Source organism: Xyrauchen texanus, chromosome 38 (assembly GCF_025860055.1).
Source record: "Xyrauchen texanus isolate HMW12.3.18 chromosome 38, RBS_HiC_50CHRs, whole genome shotgun sequence".
NCBI lineage: Eukaryota > Metazoa > Chordata > Actinopteri > Cypriniformes > Catostomidae > Xyrauchen > Xyrauchen texanus.
In genome coordinates this window covers 7,728,562-7,747,680 of record NC_068313.1, presented here as the reverse complement: position 1 = coordinate 7,747,680, position 19,119 = coordinate 7,728,562, and the positions used below count along the sequence as shown (strand labels likewise).

Genomic DNA, 19,119 nt, shown 5'->3' with positions numbered 1-19,119 from the left:
ACTTAATTAATTGCACTTGAAATTAAATATATTTTCTCATCAGCTTTTAATTAAACGTGACCCCTTGTTGTTGATTGAATACCAGATTCTCATGGTGAGCTAAGGTTTCCTACGGGTTTACCTGAGGTGCGTGAGGAGGTGAGCTTGATTTTGGAAGAAGCTTGGGTGGGGTGGGGTGGGGTGTCTGTAATTACATGAAGTGATTAAGATCCATCGGCTTTGCAGGGCTCAAAACAAGGTCAGAGCTGAACTAGCCCACCAGCTAACAAAGAGCACTTTGAAGTGCAGAATTAAATCAATAGAGCATGAACACTTACCATCTACAACCGTATAGCTCTGTTGTAAAACCTAGTGAGTTGCCTGGCTGTTTTCTAAGGCAGCATCCTAACCGAAATGGTACTTCATAAGGAACTATTTTGAAACATTCTACATAGGCAGCAGCTCTGCAACACACACAAATAGAGCTTTCCACATGAAGCACACGAGACTTGACTAACAATTAATCCAATGTAGTTTCATATTAGCATGTTGCTAAGCTAACCACGCAATATGAACGCACAATTGGTGAAATTACCATTTTTTATGATTATTTTCAGTCAACATTTCTACACCATATTGAATGAGTAAAATGTTTTATTTCAAAACCTAGTGAGCTGCCTCTCTGTCTATTGCGTAAATAGGCAGTTACCTTCATAACTCTCTGCCCATGTTCAGAACTATGGAGGTTGTTCCCAAGTCTCTGACTATACTCACAAGCATGGAGATCATTCCCCAATCTCTATGTGTACTCACATCCATGGGGGTCATTCCCTTGTCTCTGCCCATGCTCACGAACACGGAGGTCATTCCCCAGTCGCTGCCTGTGCTCACGACCCCGAGAGTTGTTTCCCAGTCATCCAGGGCTCTTAGTCCGAAGCCTCCCACGGTTCCGCCATCCATGGCTTTTCCCCTCGAGCCTCCCACAGCTCAGCCATCCATGTTTTCACCCCTCGAGCCTCCCACGGCTTGCCGTCCATGGCTTCACCCTTCGAGCCTCCCGCGGCTTCACCCTTCGAGCCTCCCGCGGCTTTGCCCCTCGAGCCTCCCACGACTCCGCCTTCCATGGCTTCGCCTCTCGAGCCCCTCACGGCTCCATCTTCCATAGTTTCGCCCCTTGATTCCCTCATGGCTCCGCATTTCATGCCTTTGCCCCTCGAGCCCCTCACGGCTCTGCCTGCCTTCGTTGAGCCCCCTACGACTCCGCCCACAGAGTTGTCCATATCTCTGCCCTCAGAGTCTTCCATGACCTCACCATTTATCACAGAAACTTGGCCTCCTGAACTGGTCCTTGCCCTGTGGCCACATCCCAGGTCTTCTGACCCGGTCCTTGCCATGTGGCCACCTCCCAGGTCTCCTCACCCAGTCTCTGCCCTGTGGCCACCTCCCAGAACTCCTGACCCAGTCCCTGCCCTGTGGCTGCTTCCTAGGCCTCCTGACTCAGTCCCGGCCCTGTGGCCACCTCCCAGGCCTCTTGACCCAGTCCTTACTCTGCGGCCGCCTCCCAGGCCTCCTGTCTCTACCCTTGTCCTAGGGTTACCACACTGGCCTCCTAATCACTGCCAGACTCCACCCTGGCCACGGGATCATCCGCCTATCACTCCTGGACTCCATGGTCTTCTCCTGGATCCTCCCAAGTCACCTGTTTCCTCTTGCCCTCCTCCACCTTTAGGCGCCAGGAGTCAACTTGTAAGGAGTGGGGGGTGACTAATGTCACAGACACAGTCATCGTTGTTCCTAGGACTCTAATTTTGAAATAGTTTTTGTCTTGTCCCCAAACTCCATTTCCCAGGATTCACTGCCTTCTGTTCCCCATCGTTGTCACCTATTCTCTATTCTATCATCAGCCCTTTTGTGTATATATATATATATCCTCTAGTTTAGTTCCTTGATTGTCAGTTTTTGTTCATTGTTAGTTGTTACATGTATTTATGTTAACCCCTATGACTCTCATGTCTTATAGTCAAATTCATCGTCTTCAGTATATCCTGGTCACCTAAGTCATCATCTTCAGTGTATCCTTGTAGCCTAAGTCATCGTCTTCTGTGTATCTGCTCCTACTTGTCATTGTCATTATAGTCTTGCTCATCATCCTTACCTACACTTGACACCTTATTCAAATAATTTTTTTCACAAAATAAAATATTATTACATTTTGTTGCCCTTCTGTGCGATTGCACATTAAAAATATCATTTTGAGCAGATATACGCATAAAACCCCATTCCATTCTGTCCCAGATATCAGCTTCTACATGACATAATTGTTATTATTGATCTATTTTTTAAGTAATGGACTAACATTTATATGGAACTGGTGGACACATTCTCATATTCTCCCAAGAAAATAGAATATCCCACTTCTGCTCTTATGGGATTACAGGAAATGCATAACAGAATTACTAGCAGAAACCAAGTAGACCTGAAAGCATCACAGTAATGCTCATGTAGTGATTGCCCATGTGAATATGTATACTAATACAGCCTCTCATACTATACATCAGAGAGAGTTGACGATTCAGTATAGCCATTGCCAATTAAACTACAGAAATGTTAACCGCACAGGAAAAAAACCCCAAAAAAATTTAAACCAGCACAAGCCATTTCTAGGTCTCAATCATATCTCACTCTATCTATCGTCCATTATTGACTTGCTTCACTGACCTAGCTGAAAAAAGTTGAGGGACACTGAAATTTCTGAACAATGTGGTAGATCAATAATGTTAGCTGTTATCTGGTTTTTGCTATGCTCGAGCAGAGATTTTAATTGATTGAAAAGTGAATCAGAGTTCTTTATATGGGCCACTGCTCCAGCACTAGGATGAAACTGATAAAATTCATCACTAAAGTCGTATCAGTCTCTTTCAGCAAGGCAAAGTACTGATAATCATCACCAGCTCGGATTAAACTCTATAGGGTCACTTTACTGCAGAAATACAATGCAAAGACTGCCTAACCACCCTATCTGCAGTATTACAAAAAGTAAAAACTTGAATGAATGAGTAAAGGGGATTCCCACTGACAGAGATTCAATTGCTGAAGGTCGCCAAATATCTGTGCAGCTGGCTGCTAGAAGGCAGACTTCTAAAAAGCGTATTCCAACTAAATCAAGGAGATCACTGTCGGCACTCCCATTGGTAGTCACATTGCGTCACTGCTCATTTACATAAAGCTGAGCTTTGCTTGAATTTGTCACATCGTCAAACGTTGCTGTCAATCATGTTGCAGGAAATTGCCAACTCTCATTAAAATGTATTAACTTCAGGTTATTTTGTTGATGCAACTCACTGTCAGTGTGAACGCCCCATAAAGCATACAAATAACCCTTCTGAAAAAATAGCATAAACCAGCCTTAGTTGGTTCACTGGTCTTTGCTCAACACCAAGATGGCTACCATTGGACAAGCTGGTCTGATTTTATGGTTTTACAGAGGTTTTGGCACTTTTTCAGCTAGTCAGTCTGGGAGACCAGCTAAACCAGCTAAAAACAGTTAAGACCAGTTAAGTCAGGCAGACCACCTTAGGCTGGTTTAAGCCATTTTTTGGACAGGGTATGAAAAAGACACACATAAAAATATTATATATATCTCATACCTTTGACTGCTGATAGATTGAGAAAAACAGGAGGATGAAGGCAAAGATGGGTGAACTCACCAACAAAGTAGGACAAAAGGAACACCAGGGTGATGGAGATGAGGATGGCGCTGAGTGCGGCACATTTCCAGTTGCAGTGCCTATAGGGCTTCTTCAGGCTGAAGGTGGGTCGCGAGAAGGTGTTCCGTGGCAGGGGGCGGGGTGGGGGCGAGTATACTGTGCTGGATGTCAAGGGGTAACCAGGCGACGTCGTGCAGTACAAGGGCGATGTCCCTCCAGGCTTAAAAAGAAAGTGTCTGCAGAGACGCAGAAAAACGTATTGCTTACATATGCAAAAAAAAAGGGCATTAGACAAGTGCATAGGGTGTGAGATAAGTGTTTTCTCATCATGTTAAATAGTATCTGTAGAGTGTGAAGGCTAGATTGCCCTACACTGGTCAGTACTGCTGTCACTAAGCACTTTTCCAAGCTGTTGCCATAGTCACCTCTGCTTGCTGGCTGGCAGCAAGACATTCTGCGCCCCTGTAGGGTGTGTTATATCGAAATTTTGAATCAGTATCACATTTAATTTACAGCACGACTGACCACAGAGGATTCTTGTTAATACAAGCCCTCGTTGTGACTTCTAATTCACCTGAAGGGTGTATGTGTCAGGACGCTGTAGGATATTGCAGGATGCACATAATCAGTGCAGCTTATTCGCAAATGTACAACTAGACCAGGTCTTTTTAAATTCAAGACTGAAACCTCAAACTGGTGAAGGCATTGATTTAGAAAACTGCTGTCATACTGACCACAAGAAGGGAACTCAGAATTGATTCAGTGTGTCTAATGAAGTAGAATAAAGTAATGGCTTTTTTAAAGCCAAAAAACTCTTAAAGGAAGAGGGTGAACTAACCCTTAAGCCCAAAGCACAGATCAAGACAGAAGCTAAAGTGTGCACTTAAGAGTTTCCACGCTGACAAATTTGAAACTTTTGTTTTATCTAGCCAACCAGTTTTCAGGTGTGAACATTGTCTCTGACAAGCAAGAGGGCAATAGTGAGCGACATCCAATGAAAGAGGAAAAAGCGCAAGAGATTGGAGAGGCAGTGGAAAGTCTGAACTTGAACTCATTGAATGTGAATTACGGTAAGAAAATGAATAACGAAGTCTTGCGCAGCTATGTGCGTGAGCTTGTGCGGGATAACAGGATCACAGCTTGCAATTTGTCATGTTTCAATCCAAATTACAAATGTATGCAAAAAATCTGAATATCGCAAAACAATTTGCAAATACAGAACTGAATATTGCTGTAAAACAATTTGTAATTGCAAATAAAGCAGTATTTCCATCCCATATGTTTCATTAAAAATTGGCACAAAAATGCAAGTTGTAGCCAATGGGGAAGCCACAGTGGCTCATTTGTTCAATGTAATAAATTATTTGTGGTTCAGTAGCTGTAGCAAGCTGGTATGTGATAGCAGTGCATTGTGTAAACCTCACTCTCCTGGCCTTAAGAAACACGCTAGAGGCCAAGGGTAGAGGCCATGTCTTTTCTAGCCTCCTTGTTAGCGCATCCGACTCCTGTGCTGGGGACCGTTGTTTGGAAACCTGCTCAGGGAGGGTCGAGTAGGACCAGTGACACAGATAAAATGTTCTCATGAATCTCATGTTTGCTTGCGATGGGCAATATCTGGGAACAAATGTGTGTTAGGCAGCTCTGGGCTGCATTTCCCAAAAGAACCAATGGTCTCTACAATCAACTTAAGCTTGCGATGCTTTTGGGAAACACAGCCCTATTACAGCCAACCATTTAAATGACAGGCTTTGGTTTAGGCATTTCAGAATGACTAGATAAACATTTGAAATTATATTTGTGATGATATTGGTCCGCTAATTAGTCCAGTTGTGAGTAAATGATTCAGTCATATGACTTAATGCCGCCACGTGAATGTATTATTTTTTTGGATGATTTAGGAATTTATTCTGTAAATGCATCTCCATCGTAGTTTATGAGCATTTTGTTGAATAAAAAAAGTATATCCACCTGAAGTGAGCGTATAACTTTTTTGTGCACATTTTGGAGACTTCATACACATCTTGGTGTTCAGATTTTCCATTTTGTATGTGGTATCCCAATATTTGCATAAAATATGTGGATGGAAACAACTAGTGATGAACTTAATTACAACCAGCGATTTTTGTGTATAAAATCAACAACATGATAGAAAACAAAATAATGTGTCTTTAAATGTGCACAGGCCAACTAGCTTCTGTCTTATAGTGTGTGCTTAGTCTTGGGAAGAGTTCCTTAGCGAAGAACACTATATTTAGGGTTATTATTTATTTATTTTATGAATTTACCAGAAAGGTTGAGCAAATAAAGATAATTGTCAATAAACATGCAATTCATATAGTTTGTGATGAGTTAGATTCAGTTAATTATGATACTATGTAATGAAATGAAAAACAAGCATGCACAGATACCACGATGCAGCATGGCAAAGCAGATCCTACTTATGATGGCAGCCGCAGTCAGTTCATGCCACATACCCCTCAGTGTAAGTGTCGTCGCGGCGAGCTGTGGCCAGAATGTCCATCTCTATAAAGTTGTCCTGTAAAGTCTCTAGGAATGTCTGCTTTGCTATGTTTCTACACACAGGTGGAGAGATGGACAGATGGAGAGTGAGACATGCATGCAAGAGTGAGACACAGATGTGCAAACAGAAAAATGCGAACATCTGCCGACTTGTGCAAATGGAGTGAAGAGACCAACGAGGTCAAATAGAGACACCCTTATGGAACTAAAGTGCTGTATGGGGTTTTTATGGCCCCATGAAACCCTCCCAACTGAGAGCGTTCTTGCCCTTTCATGGCACATGTACCTTGTGTTGTATGACCCAAGCCCCTCTCGGCAACCATCCTGTTCTTCTCTGATAAACATTAGAGAATTCTGGCTCCTTTATGTTTGTGGTTAGAAGAAAACAAGGCATTACTTTTTGTATTTACTTACATTCTTTGTGGTTATAGGAGTTAACACAACAGATTTCAGAAGAATCGTTCATCATACCGACAATGTCCATGAAGTTTTCTAATTCCTAGTTGAAGATTGTGATATTTTTTTCAGTTTTTAAATAATAAATTGTTTCCATAATGCAGAGGGTTATTAACATTCAGAGTGAAACTCTCTAGACAAACAGTGTACATTCAGTGAAGCATGTCTGCTGCAGCTCCACAGCCCCCCAGAGACGACGGTTCCATAAGGGAAGACGGAGATAATGCAATGGAGAAATGAACCATCAACATGCATCGGTAAGGCTCAATACCTTCAATTCAACAAGAGAAAATGCTTGTTTTCTTTCATTTGTGACTACTACCTGCTTGCTCTGCTTGTTGTCTGGCTTGGGTACTGGGAGGTAAACTACGACAAAATGGGTCCAGAGGCCAGTTTGGTGAGTTAAAGAAAAATACATAAGCTTTTTTTCCAAAAGTGTGAGCTGCCTCGCTGCCTACATATGTAGCTGCCCTTTAAAGGAATATTCCGGGTTCAGTACAAGTTGAGATCAATCGACACCATTTGTGGCATAATGTAGATAACCACAAAATATAATTTTGACTTGCCCCTCCTTTTCTTTTCTAAAAAAGTAAAATCTGGGTTAGTCTAGCACCTATAATAGAAGTACATGGCGGCCATTTTTTCAACATTAAAATTAACAGCCACAAGACATAAACATGATTTTACTGCGATAAAATCAATTAATAACCTTTTCTGTTTGATGTTATAGCCAACAGGGACTAAAAAACGAAACTTATTTTTTATTTTGGTAATTTTTTCAGAAGTTCCGCAGCCTCCTTTCCAAAAGGTAACCTGTTAGAACAAAATAAACGAATGGTGAATAATGTTCTTTTCAAATGACAGTACTTAGCTCTTAGGGGTGTGTTAAATACCGATTTTTTGGCCTTCGGTTTCATGAAAAAATTATTGGAACGATTGTAACTGGTTATCACCGATTACCAGCATTTAATAATAAAGTTTTCACTCCGGAACAACTGAAGATCACTTTCCAGTTAAAAACGTTAATTTTCGGTTTTCATTCCTTAGACCGTTTTTAGTCCCTGATAGCCAATTTTACAACTAAAACAACTGAAAAACTATGATTTAAACAACTTTATAGCTCAAATAGTACATGAATTTTAAAAGAATTAATGAAGAAAAGTAATCAATATTATTACGCGATGCTCTAATAATGCGATACTTTAACAAGCATGAAAAGGTTAATCATTCATTATAGAATTAATATACATTAACTTATACATTTTATATACATTTTATATAATCTACATTTCTCTCACTTAGTCAACCATTTTCAGTGAGCTTGTTGCAATGCAACACAAAGGATACATTACTGTCTTACAATCTGGTCAAAAGAAGGGATCTTAATGGACAGCATAATTAAGAGCACATATCATGCCTTAAAATATGCACAAGGTTTTGGAACAGAGCATTAGAATCTGCCAATGAGAAAGTGACATTTCCTGGCTCTCATCCAATGAGAGTGCTCTGTAAGCCTACACATCCAGGGACTCATCCAACCCATTCCAGCCAGATGTACAAAAGCCGTGAGAGGGAACCATTATAAGGCCATTAGCTAAAGCCCAAATGACAGGCCATCTTTCACTGCCCTAGTGGATATTGCTAATGGTTCCAATTTCATCAGAGGGATACAGATAATTGATCGCTCTGTTTTTAGATTGGAGGGAGGTAAGGAAGGGGGTGTCACTGATTTATTCAGTTTCCAGCACTCTTCTCGCATCACAGATCAGCTGGCGTGACCATCTGTTCCCGTCTCCTGTGGGAATACCTGGTCCAGATTAAAGTTTGGGTAGATCCACGGTGTTTAATCTGTCATTATGTCGCTAACTGTCCCACCGCAAATTCAAATTAACATTAATTATTCTGTTGAGTGGACCGTTCACACCATACCGATCACAAATGCAAGCAACCTATGAGTACACAACATGTTGAATTCCCTAGCGTTTGTGCACATGATCAAAAGCATCCTATGTGAAATTCTATCACTTTGGTTGGAACTGTGATGCAGTGGATTAAAAACCCTGAGCTCGATTGCTTATGTGGGTGATGCAGCTTCAAGTCCAGCAAGTTTCTATAAGTGATCAAATTTATTCATTATTACTTTAGAAATAATAAAAAAAAAATATATATAAATAAAAGTGATTAAATTCTACAATTCTACAAAAGCAAAATTTTCAGCACACAGCTTAAAATAACCCGTTTTAGAATCAAGACTTGCTTTTATTTTATTCCAATTAGTCTTTTAATGAACTGGACATTTCTTGAAAGTTTAAATGGAACACAACAAACTCAAGAAAACGGGACATTGGCCCTCCTTAACACAAATAAATAAATAACTGAAATCCCATTAGTAAAACATTACACTAAGAGCACCTGTACATCACAGGCCTCATGATCTCATAGCCTTAAAATTCAGAGAAACGTTAAAACTTTTACCGCAGCTAAAATAAATATGAGACGAGTCATCTGGGTTCTCGGCCGGGTTGAACTGTGTGGGTGGTGGAAGTAATCTGAACATCAGAATGTATCATTCCTCTTCAGGCTGCTCTGACAGCTCTGATTCCCCTCCGCCATGCATGAGGAGCAGCCTGAACAATGCAAACAGACATCTGAGAGCTTCTTGACTTATCAAATCCACATCACATCCATCTCACAGAGAGGCAAACATGATGGGGGATAAATAAGGAGCTGAAAGCTGTTGGTAAATACTCCAGGGTTATCACTGGCCCCCTCAATAATTTTGCCCTCCAACCAGGTTAAAATTTACTTTAACAATTGTGCTAAAAAAGGTGCTTTTAAACTTCTGTATGCTAGCGTAGTTCCATATGGGAGTAGTAATGCTTAAGTATGTGGATTTAACAAGCAGATGCATTTACACTTGGCTGATTCACGGCTTGTATGCATCTCAAAACACCTCCTCAGATCTTGAATAGATTCCGTTAACAAAACAAATACAGTAAAAGTCCCTCTTCGGAACCTTGGCGGAAATTGCCCATCTATTACATCTAAAGCATTTGATATTAAATCAACATTGTTGGTGACAGGCCTCTGAATTTATTTATTAATACGATTTCTTTTTTTTTTTCAGGTTTTCGATTTTCAGATATCAAGCTTTCACATAAATGTATTAGCGAACACTATATTGACACGCCGTCAAACCACCAATGCCAGAATAAGGAAGAGAAAGTCATGTTCATAATGCTTGGCTTGATGCCGCCCCAATCTGATTATCTGCACACGTTGTGCACTCAAAATGAACATAACATAGGTTAACAAAAAGGAGACTGGTGGCTCTTCACATCAGGATAACATTGTGTCAAAGAAAAGCAGTACTGTTTTCAGTGCAATTGTATATCGTAATATTATGTACAGCAAATGTAGCTTGAAAGTTTCAAATGTCTGGGTTAAATTTAAGACACATTTGCACAATATGTCTTTTTCGTGCATTTTAATTTTTTTGCTATATCACCCAGTCAGAGATGGGGATACTTCATGTCCCCAGGTAAAAAAAACAAGCTTTTCTCTTGTTTTATACAGTATATACTCATGTTTTGAATGCATGTTGACCTATTGCAAGGATTTATAAAAAAAATGGAGCTGCATGAGATCTGTTATGTGTGACAGACTGTAAAGCTCCATTTAATTCTCAATTCCACTGCACAGTATTAAACTGTACGGTGCATCATGTAGAGCTACAAGAGGCATACATAAATGCTGATTATTAAGTATTAATGGAGCAGTTGATCTCTTAAGCAGATTATAAAGAGCACAAAATGCTTCATGCAGCCAACATATGCATGCCTTATGATGCATTATAAACAGCTAATGCAGTGTCACCAATGTCTGATAGACACATCAAAGCTATTAAATTAGCCATTATACCAGGTGAAGAGTGCAGTACCCAACATACCTGGTCTCTAGAGGAACGTTGCTGTTAAGAAGCCAGTTGTCGTGGGTGCTGCCTGAGTCCTGGGCACTGGTGGGACCCTCATTGGGTGCCGAGCTATCGGTGGGTGCCGGACTCGGGTTACTGCGCTGGGTGTAGTTGCTGCGGCTTAGGGAGCCGATGGAGGCGGCGTGGTGCTGACTAGGTGAGTGGGAGTGTGAGAGTGGCAGAGGTGGTGTACGCAACCGGGAGTGGTTTTGGTAAGAGCCCTCTGGATCGAGAGAGAGAAAAAAAGACATTCCAATATAACAAACAGCAATATCAGCAATTAAACAAAATGCCTATTTAAGAAATTGTGTACAGTTGTAATTAGTGTGTGGCGCAAATATCAATTATCTGTTGTGTATGTCTGATTCTGCACAAGTAAGCATCAGAGATAGAGAGAGAAAGATATTTTAACATAACAAACAGCACTATTAGCAATTTAAAAAATGAAATTAAGATACAAGTGTGTGGATCAAGGCAGAAGTTCCCAAATTGTCCACTGGGGGTGCACAAGAAAAAATCTATAATGGCAGAATATTTATCTCTTTGATTGACTTAGGCCATTTCATGTGAGTCTTTAATCGACAAACACAATTTCATGTTACAGCCATTACCAACAGCAGCCATTAAAAGCCTAAGCACTGAATTACTGTTCATTTCATCTCGCGGTTGCTGTCAACAAATTTTAATTGGCAAATAAAGTAATTTTTGACAGTGGCCAATGGGCCTTCCAAATGACACCATTTTGCATTCACTAAGAGAAAAAAAGCAATTTGTTGTCACAAAGAGTGATCTGAAGCAACATGAGGAATAGAGGTCATTGTTGATGTGACAAAGTTGAGCAGAGTTCAACTTCACGTGCATGTGCAGTGACACAATGCAGCCATTAGCAATGGGGAAGTGCAATCAATGAAGCCATGTTGGGGAGCAGATCACTAATAATAGCAACACTACTAACTTACCGGTAACTACATTTATTTTTTCAGTGGTGTGATAGTAGTTTGGGTATTTTCAAAATAGTGTAGATTTTACAGTAACAAGTTCCTTATTTGGAGTAGTGCGGTAGCGCCACAAAGCCCTACATTTGTTTCATTATACTGCGAACGCAGCAGTGGAGCTCTCTCATGTAATGATAGGAAATTAAAACCATTTAAGTCTGTGCTTCTGAAACTTATCAGGCCAAACCACCTTCCATCAAATCAGAACATTCAAGCACCACCTAATCACCACCAAAGTTCACTCAAATATTTTTTCAGAATTCAGCAAATATACATTTTTGTTCATTGTCTTAAGGATTGTGAGCAACAAACACAATGCCATATTTGATTAATAACATTATTCCTGTAGTTCACACAACCAGCAAGAATGTGTTTCTAAAATACACACAATATTAGCATTGAGAAGTTTTGCAATCCAATTCAAACAAACTACATCCTAAAATATGTATTTAGAAATTTGGAGCTTAGGCATTGCTAGACCCTGTTTTTAAATTCAAATTTTACCTTTCTGTTTTCTGCGTGGGACTGATATTCTGGTGTGCACACAGAAACAAAAACTAGCAGTGTAAAACAATAACAAAAAAGTGGGCTATCCATGACTCTTATATAAATACAATTGAACTAAAATATGGAAAACATTTGAATAAAATCTATATTTTTCTTATTTTTAATGTAGCTAAATATCTTGGGTTCCTACAGACAGACCTCGCTTATTTTCATCTCGCACTTTGCAAAGCTTCCCTTTGTCAATCTAAACAGTGCTTATGCTTCCTCTTACAGCTAGTCATCAGCATCAGCAAAACATGCCACTGGCAATCTGTCATTATCAAGTCGACTGAATTACCAGTGTCAACCTGTTTGAAATTCACCCCATGATCTAGTGCAGTTTGTCAGGTTGGGCTAAAAAAAAAAGAGCAAATTGGTTTAGCTTCCAATGCCTAGAACCACTTTGCATCATAGGCAATGGGGGACTATCAGATACGAGAACCTGAGCATCTGATTGTGGCAATTCAGATGCAGATAAAGACCCTTGTGTCCTTGTGCCCTCCACAGCCACTCATTTTCATATCTTCATCAATCAATAAACTAGCACCTCTGAATATTGCACTATAAGAGCCCGTACTGAAGAGCAAAGCCAATTCATTTTACACCTGACGTTGACACTCAATGGCCTCCTTGCCAAGAAGAGTTCAGCCTGTTCCTAAAGGTGTGGCTAGTGAGCTAAAGATGTTGTCAGGGCTCAATAATAGGATGGCACACTGTGAGAGATTTTCAGGCCAGTTCATGGAAATGTCACCAACCACATTTGACCAGTGCTACATCATCATTGTATCTTGCAATCATTGCCTTGCAAATACGTTCAGCTTTTTGTGATGTATTGAACATTGTTGTTGCGAATTCTACCGATTTAAACTTGTTGAGAAATGTGTTGTAGTTTCAAGACATAGGTGAGGTTTTGTCATTATTGTGAGAATTATTTGTGAGGCATAATTTACTCATGTTTTGCATTGTATTCAAATATATGTCGTGGATTATAGCTGTTTAATTTACGTAAATTATTACGGAGCCCTGGTTTAATTTAAATTAGAGAAGAACTAAATCATTGACTACAATGAATGAATGGTCATTATTCCATAAACTAGGTATACTATAAGCAAAACTAAACATTTTCAAAATTGACTAATTACTTCTTAGGGGGCATTCAAAAACAACTGGATGGAAAAGAACAGAACTCTGGGGTCTCTAGATGCACTCTAAGCAATGGCCAAAGACATCCACTTGAATGTATACAAAGAGCAAAAAGAAAGAAAATAGCACATACACATCAGACACTTTCAGTAGGGTAATATCTGACAGATATTCAAAAAAATTATAATGTATATATGTAAATTATTTCACAAAAAGCATAGTCCTATGGATTGTGCATAACACATTCTTTTCTTTACAAAAGCAAAAATAAGGGGCCTGGGTAGCTCAGTGATTATTGAAGCTGACCACCACACCTGGAGTCACAAATTCGAATCCAGGACGTGCTGAGTGACTCTAGCCAGGTCTCCTATGCAACCAAATTGTTCCAGTTGCTAGGAAGGGTAGAGTCACATAGGGTAACCTCCTTGTGGTCGCATGGCGAGTTGTGCGTGAATGCCGATGAGAACAGCGTGAATCCTCCACACGTGCAATGTCTCTGCAGTTATACGCTCAACAAGCAACGTGATGAGATGCATGGATTGATGGTTTAAGACACAGAGGCAATGGAGATTCATCCTCCGCCATCCGGATTGTCACTACGCCACCACAAGGACCTATAGCGCATTGGGAATTGGGCATTCCAAATTGGGAAAAAACCACTTACATTAATTCTTCTGTTAAAACTTGTGTATTATTTGAGCTGCAAAGTTGCTTAAATTGACATATTTACAAACGTTTTAGGGTTTTACGGTTTGTTAAAATTACATCGTCATGGCAACAAAGTTGTAAAATGTAATATAACTTCACACAGAAAATGTTAGTAGGTGATTTGATCACACTAAAATCATGTTTACACATGATTTACTTTTGAACCAGTGAATATTTTAATGCTTACGAATTGGCCCCATTCACTTTCATCGTAAGTGCCTCACTGGAACACAGAAAAGGACAAGTCAAAAAAAGTTTTTGTTGTGATCAATATTATGCCATAAATGCGGTTGATTGAGCTTAACTTTTATTGAACCTAAAATATTAATTTAAAGGTGCTGTAAGTGATTTTTCATGGAAAAGTATGCAAAAACTTTTCTTATTCCCTTAAAGATATGAATGAAATAACTGTCCTGAGATATCTCACCAGTCTCTGTGACAGCTGTACATTTTGTAAACCGCAAACACAAATGTGTCAGCAAACCACGGACACTGATACTTTTCATTTGTCAAGCATTTTGCTCGTTCTCATAGTGTTGTATTTGAAGCGGATCTAAGAGGCTATGATTCATAATGTTTGTCAGTTGAGGGCGCTATTGTGCCACTGTTGAATTTGACAGCCACAGGAACAAACAATGCTGCTCTTTTGCTCCGATCTTTGGTCTCAAAATTATCTTTGGAGGCCAGGTTTTGGAATGAGGAGGATTGGCTAATTCAATGGCTCAGTTACATGAAAGCTTCAGAATGCTAAAATCGCTTACAGCACCTTTAAGAGTATGCATTTTAAGATGTAAGAAGTTGCTAGAGAAGTCTTTAAATTCATACATTTTTAAACACTGCCGCTAAAAATGTTAAAGTTACCTACAAATTGACTAGTCATTGTTGGATGACTGTTTGACCATCTTGGCACATTCCTTACACAACCATGTTTGCAAATAAGGTTTATTTGGGATTTGAGTGGTGACATTGTGGCAAGCACAGATGGCATTGAGTGAAATGCACTAAGCATCCCTGAATAATTTTTTCCTCTTGAATACTGCAAAAGTTGAATGCTTTAAAGGTGTCACCGCAGTTTCACACACTAAGCGACACAGTATGTTCTCCGTTGGAGACATGTCACCATGGTGAAGGAACGCAAGTACTCACATCTCTCACATGACTAAATGAGAGTTTTGCACCATGTGGTGAGTGCACATTTCTACTGAAGATCATTATGGGATGCTACACTGACAGGGACCTGTTCCTTTTTTTATTCCCTTTCATTTTGGGCACATGGCCGGATCATTTGTCAGAGCCAGTAACAGATGGGCCTGTACCAAGCTGCATTCACACAGTCCTACGCTACCAATTACTCAGAGCTGTGTTGCCTTGCTGAGCCAAGCTGATGATGACCCTGATAAAACTGGATCAAAACAGATGGAGAGCTGGAAGAGAGGTACACCATTTCCCCAGCATCATAAAGGAACATAATACTGTACGGTTGCAGTACTACTACAATAAAAATTATGAGATTCAAAAGAGGTTTATGTCAACACGGCTTGCTGAATCAGTTTATTTTACTGTGTAATGTTTTTTTTTTTTCCTTTTACAATTTAAAAGATTAATTAACATAAAATGAAAATTATGGGTTGAGAGCGGTCAATGGAAAATCAGGGGGGTGTTGGATGGAACAGAATGTACAGTGCAACTTTAAAAACAGTCATTATATTTGCAATTCTGTTTGGTGCGGCAAAACTTACACACTTCACCTCACACAGAATGCTGATGCAGCGTTCAAGGGCTTGAGCTTTACTTCCATTGAAAAGCACCAAACGTAAGGCTCAATGGACTTTTTGAGACAATGAGCATAATAAAACAAGTAGACATTATTCAGCAAGAACAATTCTTCGCCTTCCAGAAGGACCTGAAAGAGTGGAAGGTCGTTTATCGATCTAGTTTGCACAACTTCAGCCAGCAGCAGAGAAATTTGATTGGCCGTTAAAGTACAGATGACTCTAAGGAAAGTGCTTGTGTTTCAAATGGTTTCCAAAAAAGTCCAGAAAAATAAAAACAAAACCAAAAAGCCAAAATGTTCTCGGTTGAATCTTACAAAACCTGTCAAGAACATGTTAAGGATATATTTCACCCTAAAATCAACATAAAGAAATAAGAACATACATGCTTTATGGACAATGAAGCCTATTTTTATATCATTCATATGTTTTATTTTGTGACATCCCCTATTATCATTACCTAAAAGCAAAAAATAAATAAAAATAAAAATCTCTATATTGTAATGCAGTAAAACATTTAAATATTATTATATTATAATTATTATATTTCCAGCAGCCATCATTCCAAAACATTATCCTTGAGAATATCATCCTAAATTGCTAATTTCGTACTAGAAAATCACTTGCCATCATAAACACAGTTGAAAGCTATTTGGTTTGTTAACTGAAGCATAGCATTGTTTTTGTGTTTTTTTTTTTGAGTTGCCACATTATGCAATAGGCTGGCATGTCTTAAGGTCAATAAGAATTGCAAGGAAAGAATTGCAAAGAAAAAGTCATCTTTGAAACAGAAAAACAAAAGGAAATGTTAGAGTGGGCAAAGAAACACAGACATTGGACAACAGATAATTGGAAAAGAGTGTTATGGATCTTAACCCCATTGAGCTTTTGTGGGATCAGCTAGACGTGAGGTGCGTGAGAAGTGTCCGAGAAGACAACCACATCTATGACCAAGTGCTACAGGAAGTGTAGGGTAAAATGTCACCTGAGTATCTGGACAAACTGACAGCTAGAATGCCAAGGATCTACAAAGCTGTCATTGCTGCATGTGGAGGATTTTTTGATGAGAACCCTTTGAAGTAGTTTAAGATGTTCTGAACATTTCTTTCATATTGTAATAGTACATTTTCATGTTATTATTGTCCTGACTATACTTTGTGATCAGTTAGTTGAATGGCACTTTGGTGAATAAAAGTACCAATTTATTTCCATAAGAGCAAAATGTGTACATTATTCCAAACTTTTGTCCACCAGTGTATATATATATAAAAGATCTTAAAATATCCCAAAAGTAGGCTGTCTTCTTAGTGCAATTCGTCTCCCTTGCCATTTTGTGATGAAAAGTGACCTGGACATGTTTTCGTGAGATTCACCCTCTCTTGAGATTTAGAATATAATAGGTACCTAATTACTTTAGATGACACTTTGCAGGATGTAAAATTGCTTTTTGATTACAAGACAGCAAATGAATAAAATGGCAATTACAAAGGGAGACAAGCAGCTCTCTGTGGAAATTCAATGGCATATTTATATACGTCGATTAACAGCAATGTTTTTAAAGGGGGAGGGGAGTACTCAAAAGAGGTGCAAGAGCTTTAATGAAAAGTGTTAAAAAGATCTTTTGATCTGCAACGATGTTCATGATTGCAGTTTTTCTCTTTTTAGCAACTGATCACAGTGCAGAAATATTTCAGAAGCTCTTCTCTCTAACTCAATATTTGCAGGCGACAAAATTCCATTAAAGTTGTCTGAAGTCAATCTCCAAGGAAAATTGGGTTGCTCAAGTCCGAAGTGTTAGTTAACCAACGAGAAACACTAAAACATCAAACCCTGGAGCAGAATTGATTTGTGTATATAAATAATTGATAAGAAAGGACGTTATCCAAATGTGTCACTTTAGAGTTCCATAATCAAAGCTTCTCATACACTAAAAAGAAGTTAGATTTGCATTGCCTTATTTGGGTGAATTTCACAAAACCTGGTCATATTTTACCACAAATATAAAAAAGTAAAAAATGTAAATAAAAAAATGTATACCATATACAAAAAAATATATATATAATAATCATCGCCATTGAGATAATGTGACAACAAAAATAAAATAATGATTTATTATTATTATTATTATTTTTATACTATTGTAGTATTCATTGCACTGTCCATTGTACATTGTAATAAAGAAAGAAAGAAAAAAGAAAGAAACATTTAAAAAATGTCTCACTACATTAATACATTTTGGAGGAAAATAATTTACAATGCAAAAAATCTTAATGGTCTTAAAACAGACATTTATTTTATGTATGCATAGAATAATTAAAACAATTTTACTTTCCCTTTTGAGGTTTTTGTCAGATTCATTTGGCAAGTTCAGATTTGAAACTGCATTATATAACCTGAAAAAAGTTCATAGCTGATGAAAGTGTATTTCAGTTTATAGTTACGAAATAACAGTCTAAGAATGAGACTGAGAGTGCAAACTTATTTGATGTCTTAGACACCGGATAAGACGTGCAAGGTGTGAGATGAGCAGCAGAAATAATCAAAATCACAAGCCAGACAGATCATTAAATGATGTCCACTGCCATAACTCCTGTAGATAAAAATAGCAGTAATGACCTTAGATCTGTGAGCATTTGTCTTTCCTGCAAGGTTTGTTTTCAGATTGTACTGTTCTCCAATCAGCGTGAACAGCCGACAGCTATCCAGAGCATTAATGGAAGGTAGTGTGTCTACGGTTTTCTCACTTTTTCCTACATTCAATCATCAGTTAAGGTGTGGTTTCTAACCCTTAGGAAAGATAGCAAGGAAGATATCTGTGGGAATACAAGTTGTCTTCACTAGTTTCGTTTGAAGGCTGCCAGATATCAGTTATGCTCTCAACCTCATCAAGTACAGTATTAGTAACCAAAGGCCTCTCAGACACATCCACTGTTAGATCACAAAAATGAAAAAAAAAAAAAAAACATAAAGCTAAATCTCAGAAGATACATATCTTCAAAAGATCCTATTTAAATGGCAGCAGTCAGATTATGATTCAAAAATCACATGGAATCAAATGCAAAGGTGTTGTTTTCAAAAGGTGTTGTAGTTTCTGTGTTCCAGTGGGTAGCAAAGACATATTTGATGTTGAAACGTGCAGATGGCTCTGTCTGGCACTTTTTTATCTCCATGGTAACCTCAGAATGGATTATCTAAATAAAGCAGTGATTCATGAGCATACAATATACATTTACCAAAGGTGACAATGCATTAGAAAAACAGCTGGCTAAATGCAATTAGAAATATGGACTGAAGTTACATCCTGATGGCTAACTAAATGC

General features: G+C 38.9%; 1 protein-coding gene across 5 annotated transcripts in view; it reads right to left on the bottom strand.

The window, feature by feature from the left end:
* The window catches only part of LOC127632056 (teneurin-4), a 292,730-nt gene that overhangs the window by 214,498 nt on the left and 59,113 nt on the right, over window positions 1-19,119 (bottom strand). For 3 of the 5 annotated variants that reach the window (XM_052110531.1, XM_052110528.1, XM_052110529.1), the window contains exons 4-6: window positions 10,612-10,858; window positions 6,161-6,259; window positions 3,687-3,922 (exon numbers count right to left, since the gene is read on the bottom strand). In XM_052110531.1, the coding sequence (XP_051966491.1) occupies window positions 3,687-3,922; window positions 6,161-6,259; window positions 10,612-10,858 (582 nt within the window). Of the gene's footprint in view, window positions 1-3,686; window positions 3,923-6,160; window positions 6,260-6,492; window positions 6,568-10,611; window positions 10,859-19,119 lie in introns of all 5 variants that reach the window. The other 2 variants (XM_052110527.1, XM_052110530.1) reach the window with 1 other exon arrangement.